Below are 26,608 nucleotides of genomic sequence, written 5' to 3'. Positions count from 1 at the left end.
AATAAAAAGAAGAAACAGCACTTTCAGTTTATCGATTATTTAACTTTACTGCTCATTGAAATGCACTTTTAAGCATCTAGCATAGTGTACATTTGCTAGTTAATTTGTTTACAGATTTTCATAAAAATAACCTACATTTTTGCCAGCGTTTTGTCATGTCATGTTTATTCAGTTTATTCAAATTCCACAATTTTAGTAAAACAAACAAAACAAACAAAAAAAGTTTTAGACCATGAAAATATATCCTGTTAACAAAATTAACACTGACAAAGACTGGTTCTGGTTTTGAATTCATATTAACTGCTAACTAAGATTTTTTAAAAGAAATTAATTATTTTATTCAACATAGACACATTAAATCGATCAAAAGGGACAGTAAATGGTTTTATAATGCTGAAAAAAAAAGTTTCAAATAAATTCTGTTCCTTTGAACTTTCAATTCATCATAGAATCTTACATTTATTACGGTTTCCACACACAAAAAAATCAGCAGATCAACTGTTTTCAAAAATTAATAAATTCAAAATCCAAAAAAAGGTTTCCTGAGTAATAAATCAGCATATTAGAATGATGTCTGAAGGATCATGTGACACTGAAGACTTTAGCAATGATGCTAAAAATTCAGCTTTGATCTGGCAATAAATGACATTTTACATTATATTCAAACAGAAGACAGTTATTTTAAATTGTAATAATATTTCACAATAAGAAGAGACCTTTTTCAGAAACATAATGAAAAAAAATCTTTAATGGTAATGTATGCCAAAGACATATTGTACTCTTTTAAAGAAAAGGTTGACCGTTAGCGCCTCAGTGTTTTTTTTTTTTTTTTTTTTTAACCTCTGCATTATGGTGCTTTATTTATTGCCTCAATCACCCCTGTAGAACTGGCTCAGCGGACTTGAATCATGCTTTCAATTGAGGAGAGATTTGTGCTATTACTTTTCCAAGCAATTTGAAATTTTTCGCCTACCAGATTGGAACATGGGCGAAAAGTACCCTGCATTTCAAATGCTGAAGATCTGGGCCGTATCCAGAGACCTGAACACCACTAAGTCAAAAAGTATCCACCTAGCAACCACCCAGAGCAGCACCTTAGTAACCACAATGCTGTCATGTAATGGACAAGCACCACTGTTTACATTTAAAAAAAATAAAAAAAAGTCAAAACCGCCTGCTCATTTTCCCTGCTATGGGAAGAAAATGTTTTCTCTTGCCTATTCTGTGTGTCTGTGTGTTGGATTAACCAAATGTTCAATATGGCGCTCCAGAGCTCTGGCCAGACGCCGAACAGACCAAATCACAGTGAGTCAGAGCCTCTGTCATTCTTTGAAATCTGGCAGAACCACCATAACATGGCCATTTCAATTCCAACTGCTTTGAACGGAACAAAGATATTTGTTCAGAAACAAATTTAGTATACTGAAGGGCATATACAACGGAATATCTTGTAATAAAATAAAAATGCAGAATATCAAGTCAGTACACAGGCTTTCAGGAGGTTCCAGTCTGCAAATCTGATGGATTAAAGACATCCTTTGATTTTTTTTTTCCAAACTCTGTGCACTTCAAACCAGGATAGGATGCAGGTCTTTGTATGCTGACTTATATCTGACAACAGCCCTGCTGCAAATTTTGGTTTTATGAAACTCAAGACTTGTTTTGACTTGGATATTTTTTTTTTTTTTGTAAAGGCTTTATGTTTGACGTCTAGCAGATCTCTGTACATCTCTTCCTGAAGGCAAGCTTAACTTCTGACCATAGTTTGCCGCATCTGATATACGCTGGCCAGCAATGTTGAGGAAAGTTACTTTTAAAAGTAATGCATTTCAATATTGTGCTACTCCTTAAAAAACGAATTGTTACTTAGTTACTTTTTTTTTTTTTGACAATAATGCATTAAGTTACTTTTGTGTTTCTTTTTCTCATCTGGGCTGGGCTTGCTTGTTTGTTTTTAATTTTGAAAAAAATGCAATTGAGATGAGTAAATGCATGTTGACATTTAGTGTAACTACAGCTGGACTTTTCAATTAGCTTCATTTGAGGGACAGATTATCGAACTGAAAATTTTAAAGGGGCCAAGTGGGTGGGGGCCTTCAAAATTAGAAACTAAATTAAAATGCATGTTCGGCATTAAAATGAACGGTGACGCCACACCGACAGGTATCTGAGAATGGCTCGATTTGAAAAAGAGGATATTATTTTTACAGATTAATTAAAAACCACTGCATGGATTTTTATCATTATAGGGTAGATGTGTACATACACTACCAACACACATTAATGTTCAAACAACATGAAAAAGTGAACTTTGCGCCAGATGACCCCTTTAACATTTAATGGGCTCTGAGAAATATAACTTGATTTATAAATTGTATATGCATAAACTATACTGTTTAGCATTTACTCAAGCTACAAAATACTAGAGCAGTTGAGTGATTTCTCTTTTTCTTTCAATGACGGACTGCAGCAGGTTTCACTTTAAAAGCAGTGCCGTCTCTTTAAAACCTGACACAAAATGACGTGGATCTGACACACATCCAATTTTCTCCCAACTCTTTATGGTCATCTAGGACTTTATTAGTCATTTATTTTTGGTCTGTTGAAGTGCTGCTGACGCACTGTCTGAATCTGCTCAGCGTATGTGTACAGACGAACGTGCAGACTTTTGAACTACCCACCTTATTTTTCCTGTAAGAGTGGGAAAATAAGGTGGGTAGTTTAGCCATTTGTAAATTTGATGTGCGAGGCTTCCGGTCTCATTAGCGTCCAGCTATTTTTAGCTGTACGAAACAGCTGCTTTTTCTGCTTGATATTGCAAACTGGTGTTTCTTACCATATTATTTTAATATATTATCTTAGTTATGGACAGACTGGTTTGTAGTGCAAACAGTTTAACCATTTACGGTACTTTGTTACTGTTCTCGCTATTTCCCTACAGCGGCTAATGAACCGGGCGTTTTGCACATTCACAGAAAACAGCCTACTTCTGCATTGAAAAATAAGGTGGATAGGCCTACTTTGATAATATTCTTTGTCCAGTGTTTGTGCTATTTCTCACCAGACGTTATAACCTATAACCCCGTCCTTATACTAGTTTAAGCTAGAGTTATGGATATCTCATAATCCCTTCACACAAGCACTTGTCAGTGCTGCCATCTATTTATATCACGGCCTCCGGTAGATTGTTGTTGTTGCGTCTTCCTTTTTTTTCAGATGGCTTGAGCCAGTGTTGCCACCTTGTGGACAAACTAAGTAGTGCAAACAGAATGACCTAGACATACTTTCCCTCAGGCCAGATAAAGGTGATTGGTGGGCCAGATTGGGCCCACGGGCCACCTGTTGACCCTTTACAAAAACCCGCCTTCATTAGTTACTGTTGCTATGTCCGACAAACAGTGTCACTCTCACCACTACACATTACATTCTCACGCAGTTAAAAATACATTGCTGAGCAAAAACACACCTACAGACAAGACAGAGCAGGTTACTTTTGGTATGAAACAAGGTCTCAGCTTTAAAATGTTGTCATTTAAGAAATTCAAACAATAAATACAGTTTTGTGCCACTTTAATGTGTTGTGACGGATCACTGCATTGCTATATTGGAGTAATCAACACGTGAACTGAAGTAATCTCATTACGTAACTCGTGTTACTTGTAATGCATTACCCCAACACTGCTGCTGGTCAAAGTGTGGAATATTTTTTGAACGTTTTTAAAATAAAACATTTTTAATGTTCAGCAAGGCTGCATTTATTTGATCAAAAACACAGTAAAAAAAAATTAATACTGTAAAATATGATTACAATGTAAAATAGCTGTTTTCTATTTGAGTAGATATTAAAATGTAATTTATTCCTGTGATGCCAAAGCTGAAACAGGCGTCTGGGTAATATCTCAACCATGTAGTTTTCAAATCATAGAAAATGATCCAGTCAACACAATTAGATTGCTAAATCCCTTATAATACACAGATGACAAGCACGCTGTTCCAGTCACTTTCCTCATCTGTATAAAATAAATATATACTTCTTTTGCAAATGCCACATTAATTCATTATTAAAATTTGCATTTGTTTGTATGTAATAACAAAATCATTTAGATTGTCTTTTTGGAAACAGAGCAGGAATGGAAGTGCTAGCTGTCTTTATTGCCAACCCTTCCTGCTTATCTCATATGATTCACCTTTGAATCTCATTACGTTAAATTCCCTTTACATGTAATGTTTTCATAATTCTGTGAGGCCCTGGATTTATAGAAGCTTTCATTACTTTTTGATATGGAATGTGTAAGTCTGGAGAGTCTCTTAAATATAGATGAGCGTTTTATTCCTCAATTTGCGCTTGAAAGTTGCCCGCAGAGAGTCGGGCTGCCGGTGTGTCTGCTCTTGCGATAGGATACTGGGAAATTGGAAAATTGCAAATAAGATGTAAAATTTAAAGTGGTTGCTTTTGGAAGGTGTCTGCTGTTAAATTGTATCTCTTTCTTAGGTGTCTCTCCTTCTGCTCTCATCTCTGCCTCAATAACTCACCTTTGAAAACACTTTGAACACTTAGTGTGTACATTTTAGCACATTATATACATGTTTAAGCCCTTGTTCCTTAAACCATGGATTTGAAGTTTAAATGCCTTATTAAATATATTAGATGTTTCATAAATAAACTTAGTGTGAGGGTGAAAGATTTCCCCACACAGATTTCACAACAGATTTGGTTTGGTCTTGATCTTTAAGTGATGAAATAAACCAGCTCCCAGACATACTTGTCACTTTTAATGTTGGTGCACCATAGTGTCATAAAACATGCATGCACGGAACCGCACCAGTTGCCGGACCTCATTTATTTATATGTAGAAATACAGACTGTGGTGCATCAAATACAGAGTTAAGTGAGTCACTCGTTCCATTACAAAAGTGACCCAAGAGGAGCTTCCTAAAGAGATACGAGTGTTGTCACGGTGTAATACGTGAGTCTTCTGTCTACACGAGGATGAATCGTTTCAGGAACGGGCCCCTTCAGAGCGGGAAGGGCCCGTTTTGTCTGTGGAGAGCTGCATTGAATTGCGTTTAACTCGTCTGATGTGTGGTTCCACTGGAGATGTCTTCTATAGATCGCTTCAAATCCATTTCGTTAGGCGAGTCACAGCCTTTTTTGAGGCGTTAAGTGAGGAGGTGAAGCTTTGATTTAGTCGTAGTGACGTGGATCGGCGGTCCCATCGGAGCGCTACCGTACATCCGAGACCGGAGAGCGTAATGTGGAGATGTTACCATGGAGACGCGGCTGCGGTCGTGATGGAGAGAGAGTGAGGTGGATTATTTCCAGAGCTCCTCGCAGCCGCTCTGATAGCACGTATACACACCGCGTCTGTTGCTTCAACACGTTCCCCCATCACGCTTAACGGGAACAAATCGAGATTAATCAAATTTTGCCTGATCTTTTCAAATACAAGGTTTTTGTGCAGTATAGACATACTCTAGAATTTGAACTCCCCAGTCCACCCAGAGAACCACACGCTAGAGACGGCTTGACATTTGAGTGTGATGGAAAGAAATGGGGAAAATCTGTTATGAGTGTCTGGAAAGAGTCAGGCCAGTCAAAGTCCAGTGGGAGTACATCTAATTTTATTCAGAATTGTGAAATTGTCATTGGTCAACAGATGCCCATTCCAGAGTCTGTTGATGCAAAAGTTCTCATCTCTTGGACATCTGATAGAACATCACCTTTTCCACGTGCTTTTTATTTATGTGCAAGGCTCCAGACAAACAAAAAACGTAAAGAATCCTGTAAGAAACAAAATTAGACACAACATTATTTTTTTAAGTGCCACAGAATAAACATGTTTTATTTATTTGGGTTTTTTTAAACACACTATACGTTTCAGTCACAAATGTCCTGGAAACTTAGGTTTACTTAAAGTGGGAACTAAATGTCATTTCAACTTGAGAACTATATAGGAATTGTTTATTACACAGAATCTGTGCCAATATCATGGAACATAAATATGTCAGCATTACTTGGCTATTAGTTTGGACTCCTTGCGACAGGTTAAGTAAAACAGGTTAAGTAAAAATATGAATATGCAATATAGTGTTTTAGGGGTGTGACGAGACACTTATCCCACGAGACGAGACGAGACGAGACACGAGACTGGGTTCACGAGAACGAGACGAGACGAGACGAGATTTTTAAACATTTCTTAAGAAATCCTTGTTGAAATGTATAGAGAAAATAGTCTTTTATTCAACTGAAAAAGACAAAATGCAAAAAAAATGTAGGTGCATTTTGAACCTTATACAAATAAACTTCCATTTTAATGAATTATATGCTGTAAAAAAACAACATTTAAACAAGAGCTTCACGATTCTGGATAAATTGAGAATCCCAGTTGTTTTTGATAAATCGGAGACCATGATTCTCTCACGATTCTGGAGAAAAAAGATCAGAAAACTAAACAAAATAACATAATTTACTAGTGGTTCTGACAAACTGTTCATTGCTTAAGTCTTTTAAAAACATATATTCATTTAAACAAAATCAAAACAAAGTCAGTGTCTCACTTCATTAAGCCTGCATCCCAATGTGCATACTATCCATCCTAAATTCTATGTAATAGTAGTAATTTTCAATACTATTCAGGGCAGATATGGTGGAAAATGTGCACATTGGGATGCAGGGTAAGACTTGTTGGACTATTGAAATCTCCTAAATGAATGATTCAATGACATACTTTTTTTTTTAAACGGGCAATTGTCAGGCTTATCCTCTTCCACCAGTACATACAAGTGTTAAGATACTTTCGTTTTAATCGCTACTGTAGACAAACTATAAACTTTTATCCCAGTACTTCTATTATTTAAATGTCTGTAACACAGAAATAATGATTATAATGTGGTTAAAAGACTGTTTGTGTTGTTCTTTCTGCGTTCACATTTACCCCGACCCTCTGATTCATTAACATGGGCAGCGACAAAACCTGCTTCTCACGCTCCAGTGACACTGGCGATGTGAAACAGTCCTAATAGACATAGCTAAATCGCTGTCATATAGGAATAAAATTGCGTGGGTGTTTGAATCGAGATCTAAATATTTTAAAGATTAATCGTGCAGCTAAAATGTAAACACTGCAAAATGTTTTATGAGGATATCGCCACGAGATCTCGTCACATCCCTTTAGTGCATGTATGTAGCAAAATGGGCCTCTTTGTAATATTTTTTTTATATCTGACTGATGAGCCGAATAGTTATTCTGAGTTTAATGTATTGTTACGTGGCGTTGTTTACAAGCTTTAATCGTTTTGCTCAGTTGAAATACTGAATGAGCGATTACTTGAGAATATACCTTTTGATGTCCAATCATGTTTATTTCTTATTATAGTAGTAAAGAGAAGGATATGGTGGGTTTCAAAGCAATCCAAATGGGTTCCAAATGAACACCAAAACGTCATGAGTTTTGCATAATTTTAAAGCTGATACTTTATTTATTTAACTCTTTCCCAGACATTGATGAGTTTTTACGGCAATCCGTGTTCTAGGTGTATTACGGTAGAGAAAGCCCTGGCGCATTCCCCAAATGCGTCTACGGGCCTTCCGGGTCTTCCAGGTGTGAATACAAGACGATCGGCATCAATGGAAGGATCGGAAAAAATGTAGATCATATCACATATAATAATGAAGAGGTATACATCTAAACAGACACTGGAGGTGCTGATGGACTCGAACTCCAATCACTCATGTTTTAACCATTCTGAATCTGATCAGGACAAAGTGAGGAAGATAGACACTGAAACTTGTACACACTGAAACCTATAGCTGTGTCATAGATAGACCGATCACCCATCGATTTGGATATGTATATGTATGTATGTTTGTGTATATGTGCGTTATCTATATATGTATATATATGTGTGTGCGTGTTGTATGTATATTTATATATGCATACATAAACGTATATCTTTGTGTGTGTGTGTGTGTGTATATAGAGAGAGAGAGAGAGAGAGAGAGAATATGAATTTATGTGTGTGTGTGTCTGTTTGTTGAATGCAATTTCAATTATTCATATAATTATTTACAGGTGAAAGAATATGACACCTGAATGTATTTTGCTTGAAAATGCACTGCTTTGATAAAAATGCACAGTTCTTTTTCTGTTTTTTTTGTCCAGAATGTTATATTTCTGATGAAAACTATCTGCATTCAAAGGATGGTAAAACATGAACACATGAATATATATATTTTTTTGTTTAAAAGCAGAGACTTGGATCTTTATTTTGATACATAATATATTCACATATTCATAGAAGAAATTAGGTGATCGTCAAAATCTTCTGTTGTTCTAAGAACAACCTTAAGAAACAAGATGTGAACATTTCCAAGAAATGTTTGTAACTAAAGAAAATAGCAGTTAATAATTCTATTCTTGACAGTGTTTTGTGAATCCGTCTCCTGCAATTTCACTGTGGGTGACAGTAATAGGATCTAAAAGACCAATGACATCATGTCTTTTTACTTGTTACTTGTCTCGGTCATGGCTGATTAAGATCTCATGCCTGTTTAGAACATGTTGAAGGCTGCAGAAACAATCGCTATCACATTTACACATCAGGACTTACTCAGTATGAAGTAGCATAATGAATACCATTGTAAACTCCACACAGAGCTTTGCCAGTTATAACAGTCATATCAAAGTCATTTGCATGAAGACATTTAAAGATGTACAGAGACGAACAACTTTGTAAAAGGGTCATTAAAAGCAAAACAGTACAATAAGACATGTTTAAAGACGTAGTAGTCAGACGTATTAATATAGATGAGTAATTATTCAAACACAAGCAAGTTTGAATGACTAACATGCCGACGTAAAATCATAAGCACTTTGCATAACAAGGAGTTCCAGTACATCTTGTTATCTTCCAGCATCACAAATGACAGCTGTAAAAGACAAACTGGAGTAATTATTTTATTGATTTATCTAAAGTGTGGAACTACCATCGCTGAATCTGAGTTGTGTGTGTAAATTGTGGCTGTGTGGTTTGTTTTGCAGGGTCAGCCTGTGGGTCAGTGTGACTTCAACAGACGTCTGCTGTGCATCGAGAAGGAGATCATCTCCCCACGATTTGAGAAAATGAGGCTGGGCCAGATTGACAAATCCAAGGAGCCTTTCAGCGTCAGGAACAAGCCTTTCTTCGACATCCACGCTGCGCGCAAGGTATTCATACATAAACGTCTGTGGCTGTGTGTTGTGAAAGGACATGTTAATGCTAAGGCCAGGTAATGACTTTTAATGTGCTATGGTTATTCACATTACAGTAGTAACCTCTTGAAACTAGCAACTACTAGTAACTATCCTAACTACACATCTTATGCAGTTTTCCATTGCTACAGTCACTTTCTCTGCGAAGTTGCTTTCAATCCATTGGTGAGATAAAATGCACTGTAGAAGTGCAAAGGTATTGTTCAATGTAAGCATCTCTTTGAGGCTCTTTCAGACCTAATCTGAAACCTTGAAGGCTGTAGCTCAGAGAACATAAAAGAAACAAAAGAATCAAGCATCTGTAAAACATGAAAACAGTTGTCTGGTTATTCCACAGGCTCAGTGGTTATGTGCGAGATTCTTCTGATGTTTGTGTACAGCCCAGGGACGAGGGCTAGTCAGTGACCACAGTGCTATTTCCAACGTGCTGAAGATGATAATTAGTCTGGGTGGTGTTTTTATTATACAGACGGTTCACAGGTTGCAGACAATTGACAAATACATTCTGTGTATTGACAGTTTATTCGATATCGTCAAATTTCACTTCATTAAAATGGGAATCGTTGTTCTTGGACCGACAGTTCTTGGTCTGGTTTTGGATGTAAGCCTTAAGGAGTCTGGTTTTGTTGATGGTCTTATGGGGTTTGTTATTGATCTGGGTCTGGTCTTGACTTCGGCTTTAATTGGCATAGCTGTGGCTTCAAAAACTATCGAACATCTCCAGCCTCATTTCCCAGGAGAAGAGATTCAGCTCATTTAACACGCATATATCTGTCCCTTATACTAGGGTACATTGCTAATGAGCGATAAATTGTTATTGATATTTGTCGGGGAAAAAAAATCTGCAACATCAACATTAACAGTTTGAGTCATTTTCATTATTTACATCTAGACAAACGGGTCTGCAAGAAAAAGTCTGCATGTTCTGACTATATGAGGATGTGAACACATAAACATCACCTCCAGAGCTGCTCTGAGAGTCACTTCACCAGCATTTTACCATTTCATTTGAGAAAAAACTATCATCATATCATAAATACAAACAGAAATTCAAAGGTCTTCACTAATAAACCACCAAAATTAAGGTTTGGTTTACCTTTGAAGACATTATGACAGAAATAAATTACTATTTTTTAGTAAAATGTACTTTTTAAAGTAATAATAATAATAATAATAATAATAATTTTATTTCAAGCAATGTGATATAACCAAGATATTTTTTTTCATTCATGTTTTAATTAAAAAATTGTATTCAATTTGTATTCTTTTCATTTAATGATATTTAAAAAAAAATAATTAAATTGTTAATTTTATGAACTCATTCCATTAGACTCAACTTTTGATGATTAATTGTCTTAAATTATAAAACACAGAATCCAGAAAAAAAATTAATTATTTAATTAAAGCTGCAAGCAGCGTTAAAAGGGCCTTCGCACCCGGGCATGCCACCACCCAGTGGCTTTAGCAAAACAGAGAATGGTGGGCAATATGCTTTTAGAGTGGTTATAGAAGGAATATGCCAAAGTCATTTATATGTGCCAAACTTCCTGCTACCAGCTGGTGGCGCTATGACTGTAACTCGATATTGGCATGTAGATCTCTTCAGGCCAGCACTTTTATAAAACATTAAGTTTGGTGCAGAATGAACATGGTATGTTTCAGACGTATCCTAGTTAGTGTAAAATAAGTCATTTCCTGTTGCCAGCAGATGGTGCTATGATTATCCCTTAAATGCATGAATGTTTTACCAATTATTATACATATTCGGGTCTTTAGCAACCTGGACCTATATATATTCAGCACAGATAGATCTCAGCTTCTGCAATAGCAAAAAAACTCTCTGGATATTTTATGGACAGTTACAGAATAATAAAATAAAGCATTTTTCATTACCTTTTGAAACTTAGAAGGGTTCAGTTTGAGCGGATGATTTTACCATCACCGTCATCCTCAAAGCGCACTTCCACAGTACATTCAGCATCTGGCTCATATTTGTGATCTCAACCATATTCTCCAAATTATTGTTTCCAGTGACTTCAAAGTCAAAATTTTGATTGCTGGCAGCTTACAAACAGTGCCACCTCGAGGAATAAAAGTGAATTGCATGTGTTGAGTCATCAAATATTTTAATTTTTTTTGTGCATGAAAAATATGCTTACACTATTACACGCCTCAGGTCCCTAGGGACCCTATACACTTTTTACAAAAATTGAGGAAACAGATATTGTTTTATAATTTATGATTTTTTATTGTTATATTGTTTATAATAAATTAATTGAGCAATAGTTTGAAAGTTGATGTCAAAATGGAGGGAGAGGGTAGTTAATGACGCCCCAGGTCGCTAAAGACCCGAGGTATGCATTTAAGGTTTATAACAGAATATTGACCTTTAGATGTGTTCAGGCCAGCACTTAAATCGGACGTGTAAAGTTTGGGGCAGATCAGACATTGTATGACTGAGCTACAATCCTTTCTATTCCCATGGCAAAACATCGAACTTTGTCAGCCCGCCACGGACACGCCCCTCAACGAAAACTCAAGATCTTCACAGTTTAACATTGCAAAGGCCTTTACAGTAAACTGACCAAATATAGTGTTGATGTCATTAAATCTCCGTGAGGAGTTTGTTAGAGCATAAATCATGCCACTTCCTGTTTCCAGCAGGTGGTGCTATGGCTATAACTGAATATGATTATGGGCATGTGTTCAGCACAGGGCTCTTATCAAACATGTGAAGTTTGGTGCAGATTGGACATTGTATGCCTGAATTATAACATCTTCCTTTTTCATGGCAAAACATCGATTTTGTCAGGCTGCCACGGACACACCCTTCAACAAAAACTCAAGATCCTCGCAATTTAACGTCACAAAGGGCTTTGGATTACACTGACCAAATTTGGTGTTGATCAGAATAAATCTCTAGGAGGAGTTTGTTTAAATACAATGCCTGAAAATGGCAAAAACAGCACAAAACTTGCCAAGAAAATTCAAAATAACTGACTTCCTGTTTGCTTTCAGACTTCGTACCGAGGGACTTTTTTGTATGTATTGGTGTGTTACGTGTCTACTGAATTTTGTACATGTATATGAAACACAGCTCGAGGGGCACTTAGTTGAAATATTATAGGTGGTGCTATTGAGCCATTTTGCCACACCCATTTCTGAAACCCATATTAGATGTAAATATTCCCCGCTTCTGGGGCGTGTGCGAAGTTTAATGAGTTTTCAAGCATGTTTAGGCCCTCAAAAATGAATTTTGATTAATTTTGGAGAAGAAGAAGAGGAAGAATCTGAGCAATTCCAATAAAGTCCTCACACCATCAGTGCTCAGGCCCTAATAAGATAGAACAGAAAATACGAATTCCCTGATTCAAACAGTAGCTTATTCTGTAGTGCTCAGCTATGTCAGAGCCATTTTTGTAACAGTTCAGTTAGACATTGCTGTTCAGACCTGTAATGCACAGATACACTATGAACCCCACAAAAAGACCTTTTTCCTGCTCTCAAACAAAGATCCTTACACTCGAATATCAGGCACATCAGCCAGTGAGCTGTGCTCTTGTCATTTTCTATGAAATTGACATGCTTGATGGTTTCTGAGAAATTTCCAGCAAGAAGAGGTTCACCCCATGTCCGCAGTAGCCGTTTTGTAACCGCATGTAATGCTCTGTTCATTGTTCACCATGAATAAGTCTGTTTTCCTCCAGTCTGGTTCCTGTGTGCCCTGAACCTCCATGCTCATGGATGCTGGATGTGTGTGCGTGTGGGTTGGTTTTGTCTCGTTCGGGGTCTGATCTGAGGATGAAGTCTTTCAGGATGAAGTCATAATGACAGGCTGTTGAGAACTGAGAGGGTGTCATTGTTGAGGTCTCCAGCCATCTGATGCGCAGACAGGAAGTGGAAAATAGAGGAGCGGAGAAAGATTCCCATCAGTAATCGGTAGAGAATGACATGTCAACTGCAGACTACAGTCAGGATCAAAGAACTATTGTCTAGGAGTTCATTCAGTCTCTCACGATTCCATCAGATATGAATCCAGCCTCCACACCAGCTATCATGTGCCGCAGTGTCACTTCTTGGGTTCATCCCTCTTGAAAATCCTTCAGCGGCCTTCTCAGCCTTAGGACTGACTCTCAAAACATAAACGGCCCAGTAGTATGCAAGACACGTTCCATTTAGGGTGTGATCTAGGTCATAAATTCCAGTTTGTGAATGATAGTCTGCCGTGGTCAGTGTGATGTAGTAGGTTCAGATGCAAATGGCTCTACATTTAGAGAGAGAGAGAAAAAAAAGATAAAATTATGAAAAAGAAGGAACTAATGAAAGGAGATAAATGAAGAAGAACAAAAAGGAGGTTTGAAAGCCAACAAATAACCAAAAGAATGAACCGAGTGATTGAAAGTGTAAGTAAAACCCAAAACAAACAAACAAAAAGATCAAATGGGGAGGGGGAAAAAAGTTAATTTGAGAGTGGAATTTGAGTATAAATGCAAATGGCTCTGCATTTATCTGTGCATTCAGTTACAGATACAAAGTGGCATAAGTATGTTTGCTAATTATTTGTGCATTAGTGAATTGATTTGTGGTATTTCTCGTATATTCATGCGCCTGACGAGTACAAATGCCTTTGTGTGGTTTTGACATTTTTTCACCATTGTATATGTGGCATTAAACCCAGGCTGCACAAACAATGTTTTTTTCATTAAAATGCCATTTATTAAAACAAAACTCATCTGTGAGCTAGACATTAATATCCAGTCACTAATTGAGTACTGCATAATTATATGCATCACGGGACCGTAAACCGGCCTGTCAATCATCCTGTAAACATTACCATTCTGATACTTCTAAATGTTTTTCTCTATCCTTCATACTTTATTATTATACAGATACTATACAGCTCTTCCCACCTTCCCTCTGACATTATTCACATTAAATATGATGTAGTTTCTTAACCATTAAACGTATGTGGCATTTAAAAAACAATTAAAAATTGATGAAGCGCTATTGTTCTCATACTCCAGTCTGCCAGCTCTGAAGCACATTAGGATTAGAGCAGCGGTTTTTAATTCCAGTTCTGGCACCATCCCACTCTGCATGTTTTGTATGCATCTCTTATTACTGAAGACTTTTGTTCTATTTGACCGTAAGTGTCCTGTGAAGTGGATATCAGGATATTCCACTATGATTCCAGTTCGAAGTGAAGCTGTGAATGTATATGTTACATTCAAGGGGCATTGAAGTGTCAGGGTTCCTGCGTGAAAAAGTGTGGAATTTGATTTAAGTAATTTCCATGTCTGGAAAAGTATGGAAAAAAGAAAGCAGAGTATAGAGAAATATTTGCATTTCCAAACTTTTGCCCCAGTTACTTTTTTGTAATAGAAAATGAAAGGAGAAGTCCACTTCCAAAACAAAGATTCACATATAATGTACTCACCCCCTTGTCATCCAAGATGTTCATGTCTTTCTTTCTTCAGTTGTAAAGAAATTGTTTCTTGAGGAATATATTTTAGCATTTTTCTCCATATAATGGACTGATATGGTGCCCCGATTCTGAACTTCCAAAATGCAGTTTAAATGCGTGTTGAAACGAAATGCGGTTGTAAATGATCCCAGCCAAGGAAGAAGGGTCTTATCTAGTGAAACGATTGGTTATTTTCATAAAAATATATATAATTTAAATACTTTTTAATCTCGAACACTCGTCTTGTCTTGCACACCCTGACCTCTGTGTATTCTGACGATTTCGAAGTTGAGGGAACATGATATATTATTTTTATGAAAATAACCAATCGTTTCGCTAGATAAGACGCTTCTTCCTTGACCGGGATTGTTTACAACCGCATTTGAGATCGTTTTAAGCCGCATTTAAACTACATTTTGGAAGTTCAAAATCGGGGCACCATATCAGTCCATTATATGGAGGAAAATGCTGAAATGTTTTCCTCAAAAAACAATTTCTTTACGACTGAAGAAAGAAAGACATGAACATCTTGGATGACAAGTGGGTGAGTACATCATCTGTGAATCTTCGTTTTGGAAGTGGACTTCTCCTTTAAGAACTTAATGAAAATAAATCTTACAAGAAGTGTGTTTTTATGGCAGCTGTTTAGTGATTCTTTAGTGATTGTCAGACACAACTGAATGAATTCAAGGTGCACTTTTTCATTATGAAAGATGTTTTGTATTTTGGGTTTCTTCTCCATTCTTAGCACCATAGCTTCAAGGACCTTTGCAAAAATAATAAAAAAAAAACATACAGACCTTTATGTGTGCACGAGAAACCATTGAACTTAGCATACAGGACAATGCACATTGAGCCACCTATTATGCCATCAGCCCATTTCGCGATGTGGTTTCTTGGCCGCCACAGAGTATTCGTTAAAAGAGATCTTAGGCCTTGAAATATGTTATACTGCCAATATGTGTTTTCCAAAACCAATATTTTTTACAAAACCAGTCTTTTTAATATAGACCCTCAAACTTGCCAAATAGGACAGTTCACACAGCAGTATTATGCTGTTAGCTTATTTCGTATCATGGTTTTTTTTCTGCTAAATTGGACATTAGACCTTGATATTAGAGGTACTGCCATAAAGGAAGCCAAATGTTAGCAAGCACATCTCTGTTAATTCATGTGCATCCATACTCTTTCTTTTTTATATTAGGATGGCATTGAAGCACAAAGTAAATAGGTTATATAAAATTAGAAATTGTAATGCATAAGCATGCAAAAAAAATTGTCATGATCAATGTTACTAGTTTCTCAAAGGTGCAAACAAGTTTCTTGTGTGCATGCAAAAGTTTTTTTTTTTTTGTATTTTAGAGGCTCTCTGTGTTGTCAAAAAAAAACCATTTACAGATGACTGTATTATACCAAATATAAAGTTGAAAATAATGCTGTATGAACCATTTTTGTTAAACATGGTCCAAACATCTACTGAGAGATTTGGAAATTTGAGTCTGATAAAGTATGGATATTTGAAATGGAAAATGTGTAGGAACTTGAAGTGTGCGAGATGTAAATTTAAATTGTATTTATTTACAGAGTTATATTATGTCACACTTTACAATTCTCTGTGTGTGAAGACGCTGCAGGCGGTGGCGTAGCGCAAATCCGTGAATGAATGTTCCAAAGTGCAGTAAACTTAAATGATTTTCAGGGATGCTCAGGACCAATGAACACTGTGTAGGGATCATGTCAGTCAGAACACAGTTCATACATGGAGCTCACTTCTAATGAGCTGATGATCTGAATCAGGTGTGTTAAATTAAAGAGACATGCAAAGTATGCGGGGCACAAGGACTGGAATTGAAACCCACTAGACTAGAGCATCCGGGCATCTCTGTGATATTTCAGTGCTGTGATTTGAGAGAGGATGTTTAGTATGCAAATTGTGATGCATGGTGTGTTTGTTTGTGAGTGCAGCTCATGAAGACAGCACAATAGATAGATGTGTTTCAGGCAAAACATCCATACATTTTTATCTGTGCATTGTTATTACATTAATATACTATGTACAAATAGTGAGTCTTCAATAAATGTCTCTGTAATTTACAAATTATAATTGTTCAAGTAAGATAGTGATTTTTTTTTTTAGCATTTTTATGTACTTACTATAACGTGTTACCAACACAACACTTTTTTTTAATCTTATTTTATCACAATAAAATGTGTAGTAATGGTGTTATAACATGGCATATATTTTTATAATAGCATAAATATTCAGATTTACTGGCCTTTTAAGCAGTCACATTAGGGATTTTTTTTAAAACAACTTAACATCAGCTTAGTGTTGCTTTGTATATGTGACCCTGGACCACAAAACCAGTCTTAAAAGTGGGCATCAGATGCAAAGTTCACTTTTACATGTTGTTTGAACATTAATGTGTGTTGGCAGTGTATGTACAGATCTACCCTATAATAATAAAAATCAATACAGTGGTTTTTAATTAATCTGTAAAAATAATATCCCCTTTTTCAAATCGAGCCGTTCTCAGATGCCTGTCGATGTGGCGTCACACCCACAGAGGCCGCTCCCACGATAGTTGATTGACATGAGCGTCTTACCTCAGATCAGCTGTAACAGTCAGACCTCTTTGTTTCGATGCCGGAACAGGAATGTAAGTTAGACAAGAATATCTCTGATTGAGGTGTTGTGTCGCTGGATGTAATAATGAACATAGTGGTTGTCATTTACTCCTGACATCTGAGCTGCTGAAGATGCAGTAGATTACATTTGTTTGTGAAGGAAATGTGCCTCCCGATCTACATATATCCATCTATGTTCGCGCAAATCATTCATGATCCAGCTTCACCTACAGCAGAAGTGAGCATAATGGTACGTTCACACCAGACGCGAATTGCACGAATAAATTGCGTTTGAAATTCACTTCACAACAGACGTGAAATCGCGTCACCGGAGGGGCTTCTGCCAGGCAGCTCCAGTCTCGTTGCGAAATGGCTGACATGGATTTTGTCAGCGGGAATGAAGTTGTAAAATACGGTGAATAAGCTAAACTTGCCGGCTTTAGCTAGCTTGTAGTCTCAATATGTATGTATATATTGTGGCGGGAGGCGCAAAATGACAGACACAGTGGGCGTGACGTCAGGCCTCGGAGAGGCTTTTATTAACCTCCTGGGGTCGACGGTGGTGCGGGCGGCCCCAATTGCATATTTTCATGACACAAGCAAAAAGAACCTAAAATGCTGGCTCATTTTTGATCGTACATATAAGAGTAATACATCATTTAAATCTGTAGAGGATCTACTTTTATTTGTGTACACTCACAATATCAACAAAACATTATGCTTTTGCAAAACAAGGAAAATAAACAGGGTGCGCATCCAGCAGTCTCCGTCTCCACACGTATCATTTTGAAATGCGTCAGTAAAATGAACTAAAACTCAGCGAATACGTGACACACACACGAGACACACGTGACACACACACAATATAAACAAAAGTGTCCAAAAGGGGAAATAAAAGTGTCCAAAATAAACAGGGGATCTGGTGTCCTCGACGTGCAGGGGGTTCCGTGAAGGAGGGGCAGTGTTCAGAAGGGAAAGGTCCAGGTAAGGGGTGGAGTCCGGTGGCCGCACTCGCTCCCCGCCGGGGTCCGCGGCACGAGGGGTAGCGGCTTCCTTCAGCGGCTTCATCCACCTTTCATCACGGCACTTCCTGAGGTGGGTAAATCGGCCCGGCATCCTAGCCCGCAGCCGTCTTGGGTGCGGCTTCACGTCCGGACCGCGGGTCCGGCAGCTCGTCCATCATTTCGGCGGCGCTCGTCCCTCTACGCTCCCTTCCTGGACCCACGAGGACACCAGCGTGCATGCACGGGGAAGAGACCAGACCTGGCTGTTTCAGCGCCCCTCCTCTCTCGCACACCCACTCCTGTCGGGAGCCTGGTGAAGGGCGGCGATTACGGACGGGGTGACGATGATAATTAGGGGGGAGGCAGCCGACTCGTCTCAATATATACATGTATACATATATAGCTCAAATTGAGTAAAGAGTGTTTTTTACAACTTACCAGATTGTCCGACCTCCTCACTCACTTTCCTCCAAGCAAGATCCTTTTTATTCCTGTTTCTATAAAAGTATGAAGATGTATTGTACAGCTCCCGGTGTCCACATACAGCGACGATGATTTTGTCCTCCATTGTTGTTTGGGATTTCTGCCTCCGCTCGCTACCTCATAATCACATCACTACTAGAGCAAGCTCCTGATTGGTTAACGTGTGTGAATCACGCTTTACGCGTGGCAAACGCCCGAAACGCTCAACACGGGATGTCTATTCGCGTCTTTGCGTTGACTTAACATGTAAATCACTCGCGCTTAACGCTTCATTCGCGTCTGGTGTGAACGCACCATAAGGGTTTTTTATGAATCTCTGCAATCACCTTTTCTAATAATGTGCTAGTTAGCAAGTTTCACAGCTAAATGCGCTAAATGTGGCTAAAAGTAAACAATCTCTCAGAGTAGTCACTCCACAGAGAGAAGAGAGGGGCGGGCGAGCAGAGCTTATTTGCATTTAAAGGAACAATCCATCAGAATGGAATGATTTTTGCAGAGCTGATTTTGACAAGGTAAAAGGGTGTTGATTTACACAACCATTGAGAATTTTTAACCCAAGTAAATTAAAGACCTTCCATTAAGACCCTAAAGAATCATATCAACTTGTGGAAAATGGGCATCTGATGACCCCTTTAAGTAGCAAAGGTATATTTGTAGCAATAGCCAAAAATACATTGTACGGGTTAAAATGATCGATTTTTCTTTTATGCCAAAAATCATTAGGATATTAAGTAAAGATCACGTTGCATGAAGATATTTTGTAAATTTCCTAACATAAATATATCAAAACTTAATTGTTGATTAGTAATATGCATTGCTAAGAGCTTCATTTGGATGACTTTCTTAATGTTTAGATTTTTTTTTTGCACCCTTTCAGATTTTCAGGTAGTTGTATCTTGGCCAGGTATTGTTCTATCCTAACAAACCTTACATCAATGGAAAGCTTATTTATTCAGCTTCAAGACGATGTATAAATCTCAATTTTGAATAATTACCCCATATGATTGGTTTTGTGGTCCAGGGTCGCATATAGTATTATATATTTATATCTTCTTAAAATAATTGAATTTATTTACTGGGAAACAGAGTCCTGTCTATCAAAACCTTCAGTGCTCATGATTAGGTGCAGAATCCCTATGCATGAGGTGCTGTAGTCAGTGTCGTGATTGGCCGCTGCTGTAATCGCGCACGACTGGCCACTGCTGTTGTCAAACACATGACTGTCTGTAATGTGCTTGTCAGCCTTGCAATTGGCCACTGTAGTTGGACAGCGATGCCACCTCAAACAAAAAAATCTGTTCTGTTCTGTGCAGATATCATGTAAGTGACCACATTTGCATCAAAACACCAAATTTTGTGGACAGCTGAGCTGTTTGTTTACCTGCTGAAATCATTTAGTAGTTTTAAAGGCTTGGTAGCCTGTAGGGTTTTTGTTTGCAGGGAAGGAAGGTACATGAAAAAAGACAAAAACAAGAAAAAGAACACGAGAAAAAAGAATAAGCAAACAAAATGAAACAATGATAATACTAATGAAAGAAATCAAAATAAAAAAAGAGAAAGAACAAAAAATGAGCAAGAAGTTATAATAAAAGATGGTAAATGACTAAAAGGCTTTAGATGAATTGAGAAAGATTGAGGCCAAAAAATAAAACATTTAATGAAAGAAGGATAATAAAAAGAAGGTACTAATTAAAGAGAACAAAACAGGAAGAGCAAACAGACCTTGAAAAGGGTTCAGGAATGAATGAAAAAGGAACCAATGAAAATGAGTGAACAAAAAACTGAAACAAAATGACAATGAAAGAGAACAACAGAAAAAAGCGATTAGACTGAAAGCAAAAAACAGAAAAGAAAAAGAGATGATACGAAGACAATGGATAAGGAAAAAAATGAATGAGAGAACAAATGAACAAAAGAGATAAAGAACCATCTAAAATAAAGAGTGAGTGCACAAACAACAACAACAAAAAAGAACGAAAGAAATAAGAAAATGAAAGAGAACAAAAGGAAGACAGAGGCTCATCTCTGAGGGGAATTTCAAAGGCAGACTACGAAGCGGCGGCGGTGGCTTCGGCACACAGAACGCACTGATGACACGAACAACCTGTTCCTCGGTGTTTCAGGCTCTTCCCACACATTTGCACCACGGACGTTTCATCTCAAACGCGACTTTGAAAGAGTTTAACGGGAGTTAATGATCTCATTAAGCCGTAATGTCCTCATTAAACGGGGTCGGATATGGAAACGGTGCTTTAAGTAGCCACTTATCTGAACAGTCTGAATTCTGCAGGTAGAGGCTCATATGGAGAGGGCTGCTGCTCCTCAGAGCTTTGAGGGTGAGTTGCATTAAGCATGAAAGATGCTGTTTGCTGCAGGCTGCCTGACTGACTAGAATTTTAATACACCGTCCGAGGCGCTTTCAACAGCAGCGCAGACGTGTTTCTGAGAGATTAAATGAGAAAATAAGGCGGCTAATGTGAAGTGGAGGGTCGTGCTTCATTAGAGTCATGGAAAGGAAATCTCTGTTAAGGCTCTGCCGCCGTAGCCCTGTGTGCTGTGCTAATATAACACGGTCCCTGTGGATTGTGGGTAAGGTCGAAGAGTGCCACGTTCAGCTGAGGACAGATTATCGCTAATGAAAGAACTCGAGAGTTTTCTATTGAACAGTGTTCAGTTCAGCAGGATATCGGGGTGGGAGACCTCGTCTGAGTTGTGTAGCAAACACTGATGGCTGAGATCCGTTTAAACGCAAACAGGCTCAAGGTCTTGAAACATTTATTAGAGAGGAATTCATTTACTGCTCTATAGACGGGGCCACGCTAATGAAACGTAAGAGCTCCACCGCCACTCGCTCAAGTTCACTCTGTACTTTCTGTTGTTTGAGATATGCATTTTTGATTTCTGTACACTTCACTATTATAATGTTTTGTTTACATATGATGTTTCTCAAGGAGGTTCCGCAAAGTCAAAGTGAAATCAAAACTGACCTTGTTTACTTATTCATCAGTGCACGTTATTTCAAAGATTAAATGATGTGCTTGTCTTTGTATCTTTAAGTGCATAATTGCTTGCTCCATCTCTGAAACTATTTTTTTTTCTCTCAACTCCACTATTTACCAATAACCTACAGGGCTCCACAGTGCATTTGCAACTGAAAACTACTGCGTGCGACTATAATAAAAATATTTAGGAGCACCAGTGCAACTGAGCTTCAAATGTTTCTGTGTGTTTTTGCAACGTTGAGTAATGCATCACAGACATATCTCAACAATCCGTTCATCAGCAAAGTGTAGAGAGAGATGACTGACAGCTGTTAATGATTTTTAAGGTTGTTTGTAAATGAAATATTGATGCAACAGTTCAATGAACAAGAAGTTAATATTAAGTGATTGCCTGATTTTGCTCAAATTCGTCATCAAAAATATTTTGCAACAACTGAGCCACTGCGCATCTCCATTCAAACACAGCGATGTTTCGCTTTGCATTTTTAAACAAATCTAAGGAGTCAATGATTCAATTTCCCATTCATAAAAACAGTCACTTGCTTTATTCCTAAATGAATCCGCCGTTCGAAAGAATCAAATAAATGAATGATTCAGTAATAAAATCAGTGACTTGCCGCCACCTACTGGCAGTTTTGGTTTGATTTTTAAAGCATCTTTTCAGTTATATAAATCATTTAATATTTCTATATTCAAACTTTTATATTTAAAACATTAATCTCAACGTGAATTTATGAATTTGATTGCACTCATGTCACCTCTGAGCCTCATTAAACATGAAAATACACTCACAAACCACTTTTGTGTACTTCTGTGCACCTCTGTAGTACAAATTAATTGTAACACTGATTTCATTTGATTGGTAACTTATTCTGCTTGGTCTTATGCTGTTGTTTTAATTAGAAATTTTTTAAAAGTTTATAAAATATATTAAAACAATTGACATAAAAGATACATACTTTTAATAAAGTTAGAAAAATGCCATTATAAAGGCAAAAACAAAATTCCCCTGTAAATCACTTTAAGGAGTCAAATATCACCTTGTAATGAAAAGGCAAATTTTTATCAGGTGTTTTGATTATTAATTAGAAGGTGCTCCTGAAATTTTCACTGTGCTCCTAAAAGTTAAAAGAAGAAAGAAACGTAAGTGTAGAGCCCTCACCTGGTTGCTTATTAACATGTATTTTAGTAGATTTTAGTAGCTTATTGGCTATATATTAGTACTTATAAAGCACGTTAATGCCTTATTGTCCGTGACCATATTCTACATCCTTTATTCCAAACCAATACCTAAATATGACTGCTACAACAACTTACTCTCAATAAGCAGCAAATTAAAAGTTTACTAAGGCAAAACTCTTAGTTAAAAGTGAATATGTGTTCCCTAGTCTAAAGTGTTACTCATTTTTCTCATTGAATATACAGTACCTCTTGGAAATACATCATATTATAGAAGCAAAATGGAGTGCAAATGACATTTCATAAAAACTTAAATTATTCATGAGCTTTTCAAGGGCCATTTCACCAAAAAATGAAAATGGTCATCGGTTACTTGCTGGAACTTCATGTTCCAAACTCATGACTTCTGCTCATCAAAAAAAACAAAAAAAACAAACATATTTTTGATGAAACCTGAGAGTTTTTTGTCCACTCACCCAAAACTTTTTAAAGGTTCATTAAGAGATCATAAACAATTGCTTTATATAATGAACAGATTTAATCTAAGCTTTTCCCCACATATAAACTTGTGAAGCTCAGAAATAATTGCTAGATATGCACAATCAAACCTGACTGGCTTTTGCGGAAGTTCAAAGTGCTTGTGACATGCAAAAACAAACCTTATTGGTTTTAAGCTTATTTGAATAAAGTCTAAATAAAATCTCTTCATCGTTTAAATTAGTTGTGTGTCTTCAAAAAACTTAAAAGGGTCATCAGATGCAAAGTTCAGTTTTACATATTGTTTGAACATTAATGTGTGTTGGTCAGTGTATGTACAAATCTACCCTATAATGATACAAATCCATGCAGTGGTTTTTAATTAATCTGTAAAAATAATATCCCCTTTATCAAATCGAGCCATTCTCAGATGCCTGTCGGTGTGGCGTCACACCCACAGAGGCCGCTTCCACGATAGTTGATTGACATGAAAGTTTTACCTCAGATCAGCTGTAACAGTCAGACCTCCATTGTTTCGATGCCGGAGCAGGGATGTAAGTTAGACAAGAATATCTCTGATTGAGCGATTGAGCTGTTGTGTTGCTGGATGTAATAATGAACGTAGTGGTCGTCATTTACTCCCGACATCTGAGCAGCTGAAGATGCAGTACGTTTGTGAATGGAATGCGCCTCTCGATCTACATATATCTGTGTATGTTCGTGCAAATCATTCATGATCCAGCTTCACTTACAGCAGAAGTGAGTATAAGCGTTTTTTATGAATCTCTGCAATCACCTTTCCTAATAATGTGCTAGTTAGCAAGTTTAGCAGCTAAACGCGGCTAAATGCAGCTAAAGTAAACAGGCTCGTCACTCCACAGAGAGAAGAGAGGGGCGGGGTGAGCACAGCTCAATGACATTTAAAGCAACCTCGACCAGAACAGGATGATTTTGCTGAGCTGATTTTGGCAAGGTAAAAGGTATTGTTTTACGCAACCATTGAGAATTTTTAACCAAAGTATATTATAAAGAATCATATCAACTTGTGGAAAATGGGTATCTGATGCCCCTTTAAACCACTCTATTCATATGGATTACTTTTACAGTCTCTTTATGAATTTCTCCAGCTGTTTTTGGTGTAACAAACTGATTTTGCTCCAGTTTCATTAAAACATCTTGATTTGTATTTCTAAGATGAACTAAAGTCTCTCAATTTATATGAGTCATTTTTGGGTGAACTGTCATTTTAAGGCTCTGAAATTACATACTGCAAAGTCGTCGGTTAAACAGCCCCAAACAAACAGCACAGTGTTATGATAGTGCCACAGTATTTACACTGTTTTTATGAGGAGTTTAGCCAGACACTAATGCTTGCATGCAAATGTACATTTTTTTGATATACTTTCACAAAGCCCAGTTTAATATGCAAGCAGTGAGCCGTTCATATGTTGATTTCCTCTAAACGACTAAACACTGTGGCTCTTTCAAAACTTCTCTGTGTTTGTGGAAGCAGCCTGACATGTCAACTTCTGGCTCAGTGGCTTGAGTTTGGGACTGTGCTACCTTTTTTCCAAACGTAGGCAGATGGAGAGCATACTTGGGAAATCTCTTTTGGAAACTTTGTTTGGAAGTCTTTGGGGTTTTTTTTCTAAGGTTAACTGATTTTCATCTGTCTTGGCCTTTCCTGGAGAGTGTGTCTGGTTATGGGCTGCATGCTTTTTATACTGTATACACATTATATATTCTCTTTGTCTTTTGCTTTGTTCACAGCTCCTGGAGGGCAGTTTCACCTCGCAGGTCAGCCATGAAGTTGATGGTCTTATCTTCCAGCCTATAGGGGTGAGTCTCACACGAATGCAAACTGCTAGAAAAGAAATACACTGTGACTGCAAATTCAGGATGTGAGAGAATGGAGTCTGGATGAAACGTTGCTGCAAAATAATTACCTGCAGTGAGCTGAAGAGTAAATAAGAGCATTTGTTTTAGATTCATTCTGGCTTCCTTAAAAGCACTTCAGTTTATGGCAGTAATAATCCATGGTTAATGTGGTATTATATGGTAGTTATCTAGACGAATGCTTTCAAGCTAAAAACTAAACTGCTATTGGGTCTTTATGAGCTTACTAGCTGCTGAAATCTAAACAAAATGCTCAGCCAATTACAGACTTTTTGTAAGAAGTAAACATGAATGAGTTATGCACTAATATCATTTACAAATGTCACGTGTAATGCTACAAAAACATTTTGCACAATTAAAAACAACTTAATAATAAGGTCTAAAACAGAAGAAACATTTTATTTATTTAAAAAAATATACATATATATATCTCCTATCATTTTTGCTGACCTCTTACACACAGTCTACTACATGCCTGCTGTTGCATGAATGATAGTTTAGACTTTAAGTGCAAACATCCATCTTCACCTTTGTGGTGCATGTGTCTTTTTGCTGTAAAATCTTTATTGATATTTATAGTAAACACAAACATAACTTGATAGTAATATTTGAAGATGAGCACTTACGGGACTGAGGCAGCATAGGTTTACGTCTGTTACTTATACTCATCTAATTATCCATGCACATAATCATTTTTTTAGAATAATCATGTTAAAATGTTGATTGTCAAATATGATCATCAGGCTTTTGAGATGTTTATTTGTTCATCTCTCCATCATCGTGTTGCATTGCATTACATGTTTTGGCCCCACAATAAGAACTACAGAGCTTTGATCAGCAAACTAAGTAAATTTCATCGATATAGAGTGATATTTATATGTATTTTGTGTAAGAAGTCTGTTATAGTATTATAAACATTTTAACATGACATGTTTACATCATAGAAATATCAACAACATCACATGCATTAAATTTCAAATGTTCCCGTAATAAAAAAGACAGTAAGTCCTGTATGCATGGTAGTTAATTTAGGTCTAAATAAGCAGTGATTTGCCATCATTTTATTTTTTTCTGTTTTTATAATAATTACAAAGTAAAAAATAATTACAAAAGTAAAAAAAAAAAAAAAAAAAATAGTAGTTTCAAGCAGTCGCTCAATGTTGAGACTGAGATGTTTATTTGCAATAAAAATGACTGTCAGACAAAAGCATGTAATGATTAACT

General features: G+C 37.1%; 1 protein-coding gene across 1 annotated transcript in view; it reads left to right on the top strand.

Moving 5' to 3' along the window:
• rngtt (RNA guanylyltransferase and 5'-phosphatase) overlaps positions 1-26,608 on the top strand; it is a 152,146-nt gene that overhangs the window by 67,474 nt on the left and 58,064 nt on the right. The window contains exons 11-12 of the mRNA XM_051104502.1: positions 9,042-9,206; positions 25,259-25,327. Coding sequence (XP_050960459.1) covers positions 9,042-9,206; positions 25,259-25,327 — 234 coding nt within the window. The remainder of the gene's footprint in view (positions 1-9,041; positions 9,207-25,258; positions 25,328-26,608) is intronic.

This window comes from Labeo rohita, unplaced genomic scaffold (genome assembly GCF_022985175.1).
Source record: "Labeo rohita strain BAU-BD-2019 unplaced genomic scaffold, IGBB_LRoh.1.0 scaffold_73, whole genome shotgun sequence".
Classification (NCBI taxonomy): Eukaryota; Metazoa; Chordata; class Actinopteri; order Cypriniformes; family Cyprinidae; genus Labeo; species Labeo rohita.
The sequence above is the reverse complement of the archived record's forward strand: the minus strand, read 5'-3'. Positions and strand labels throughout refer to the sequence as shown.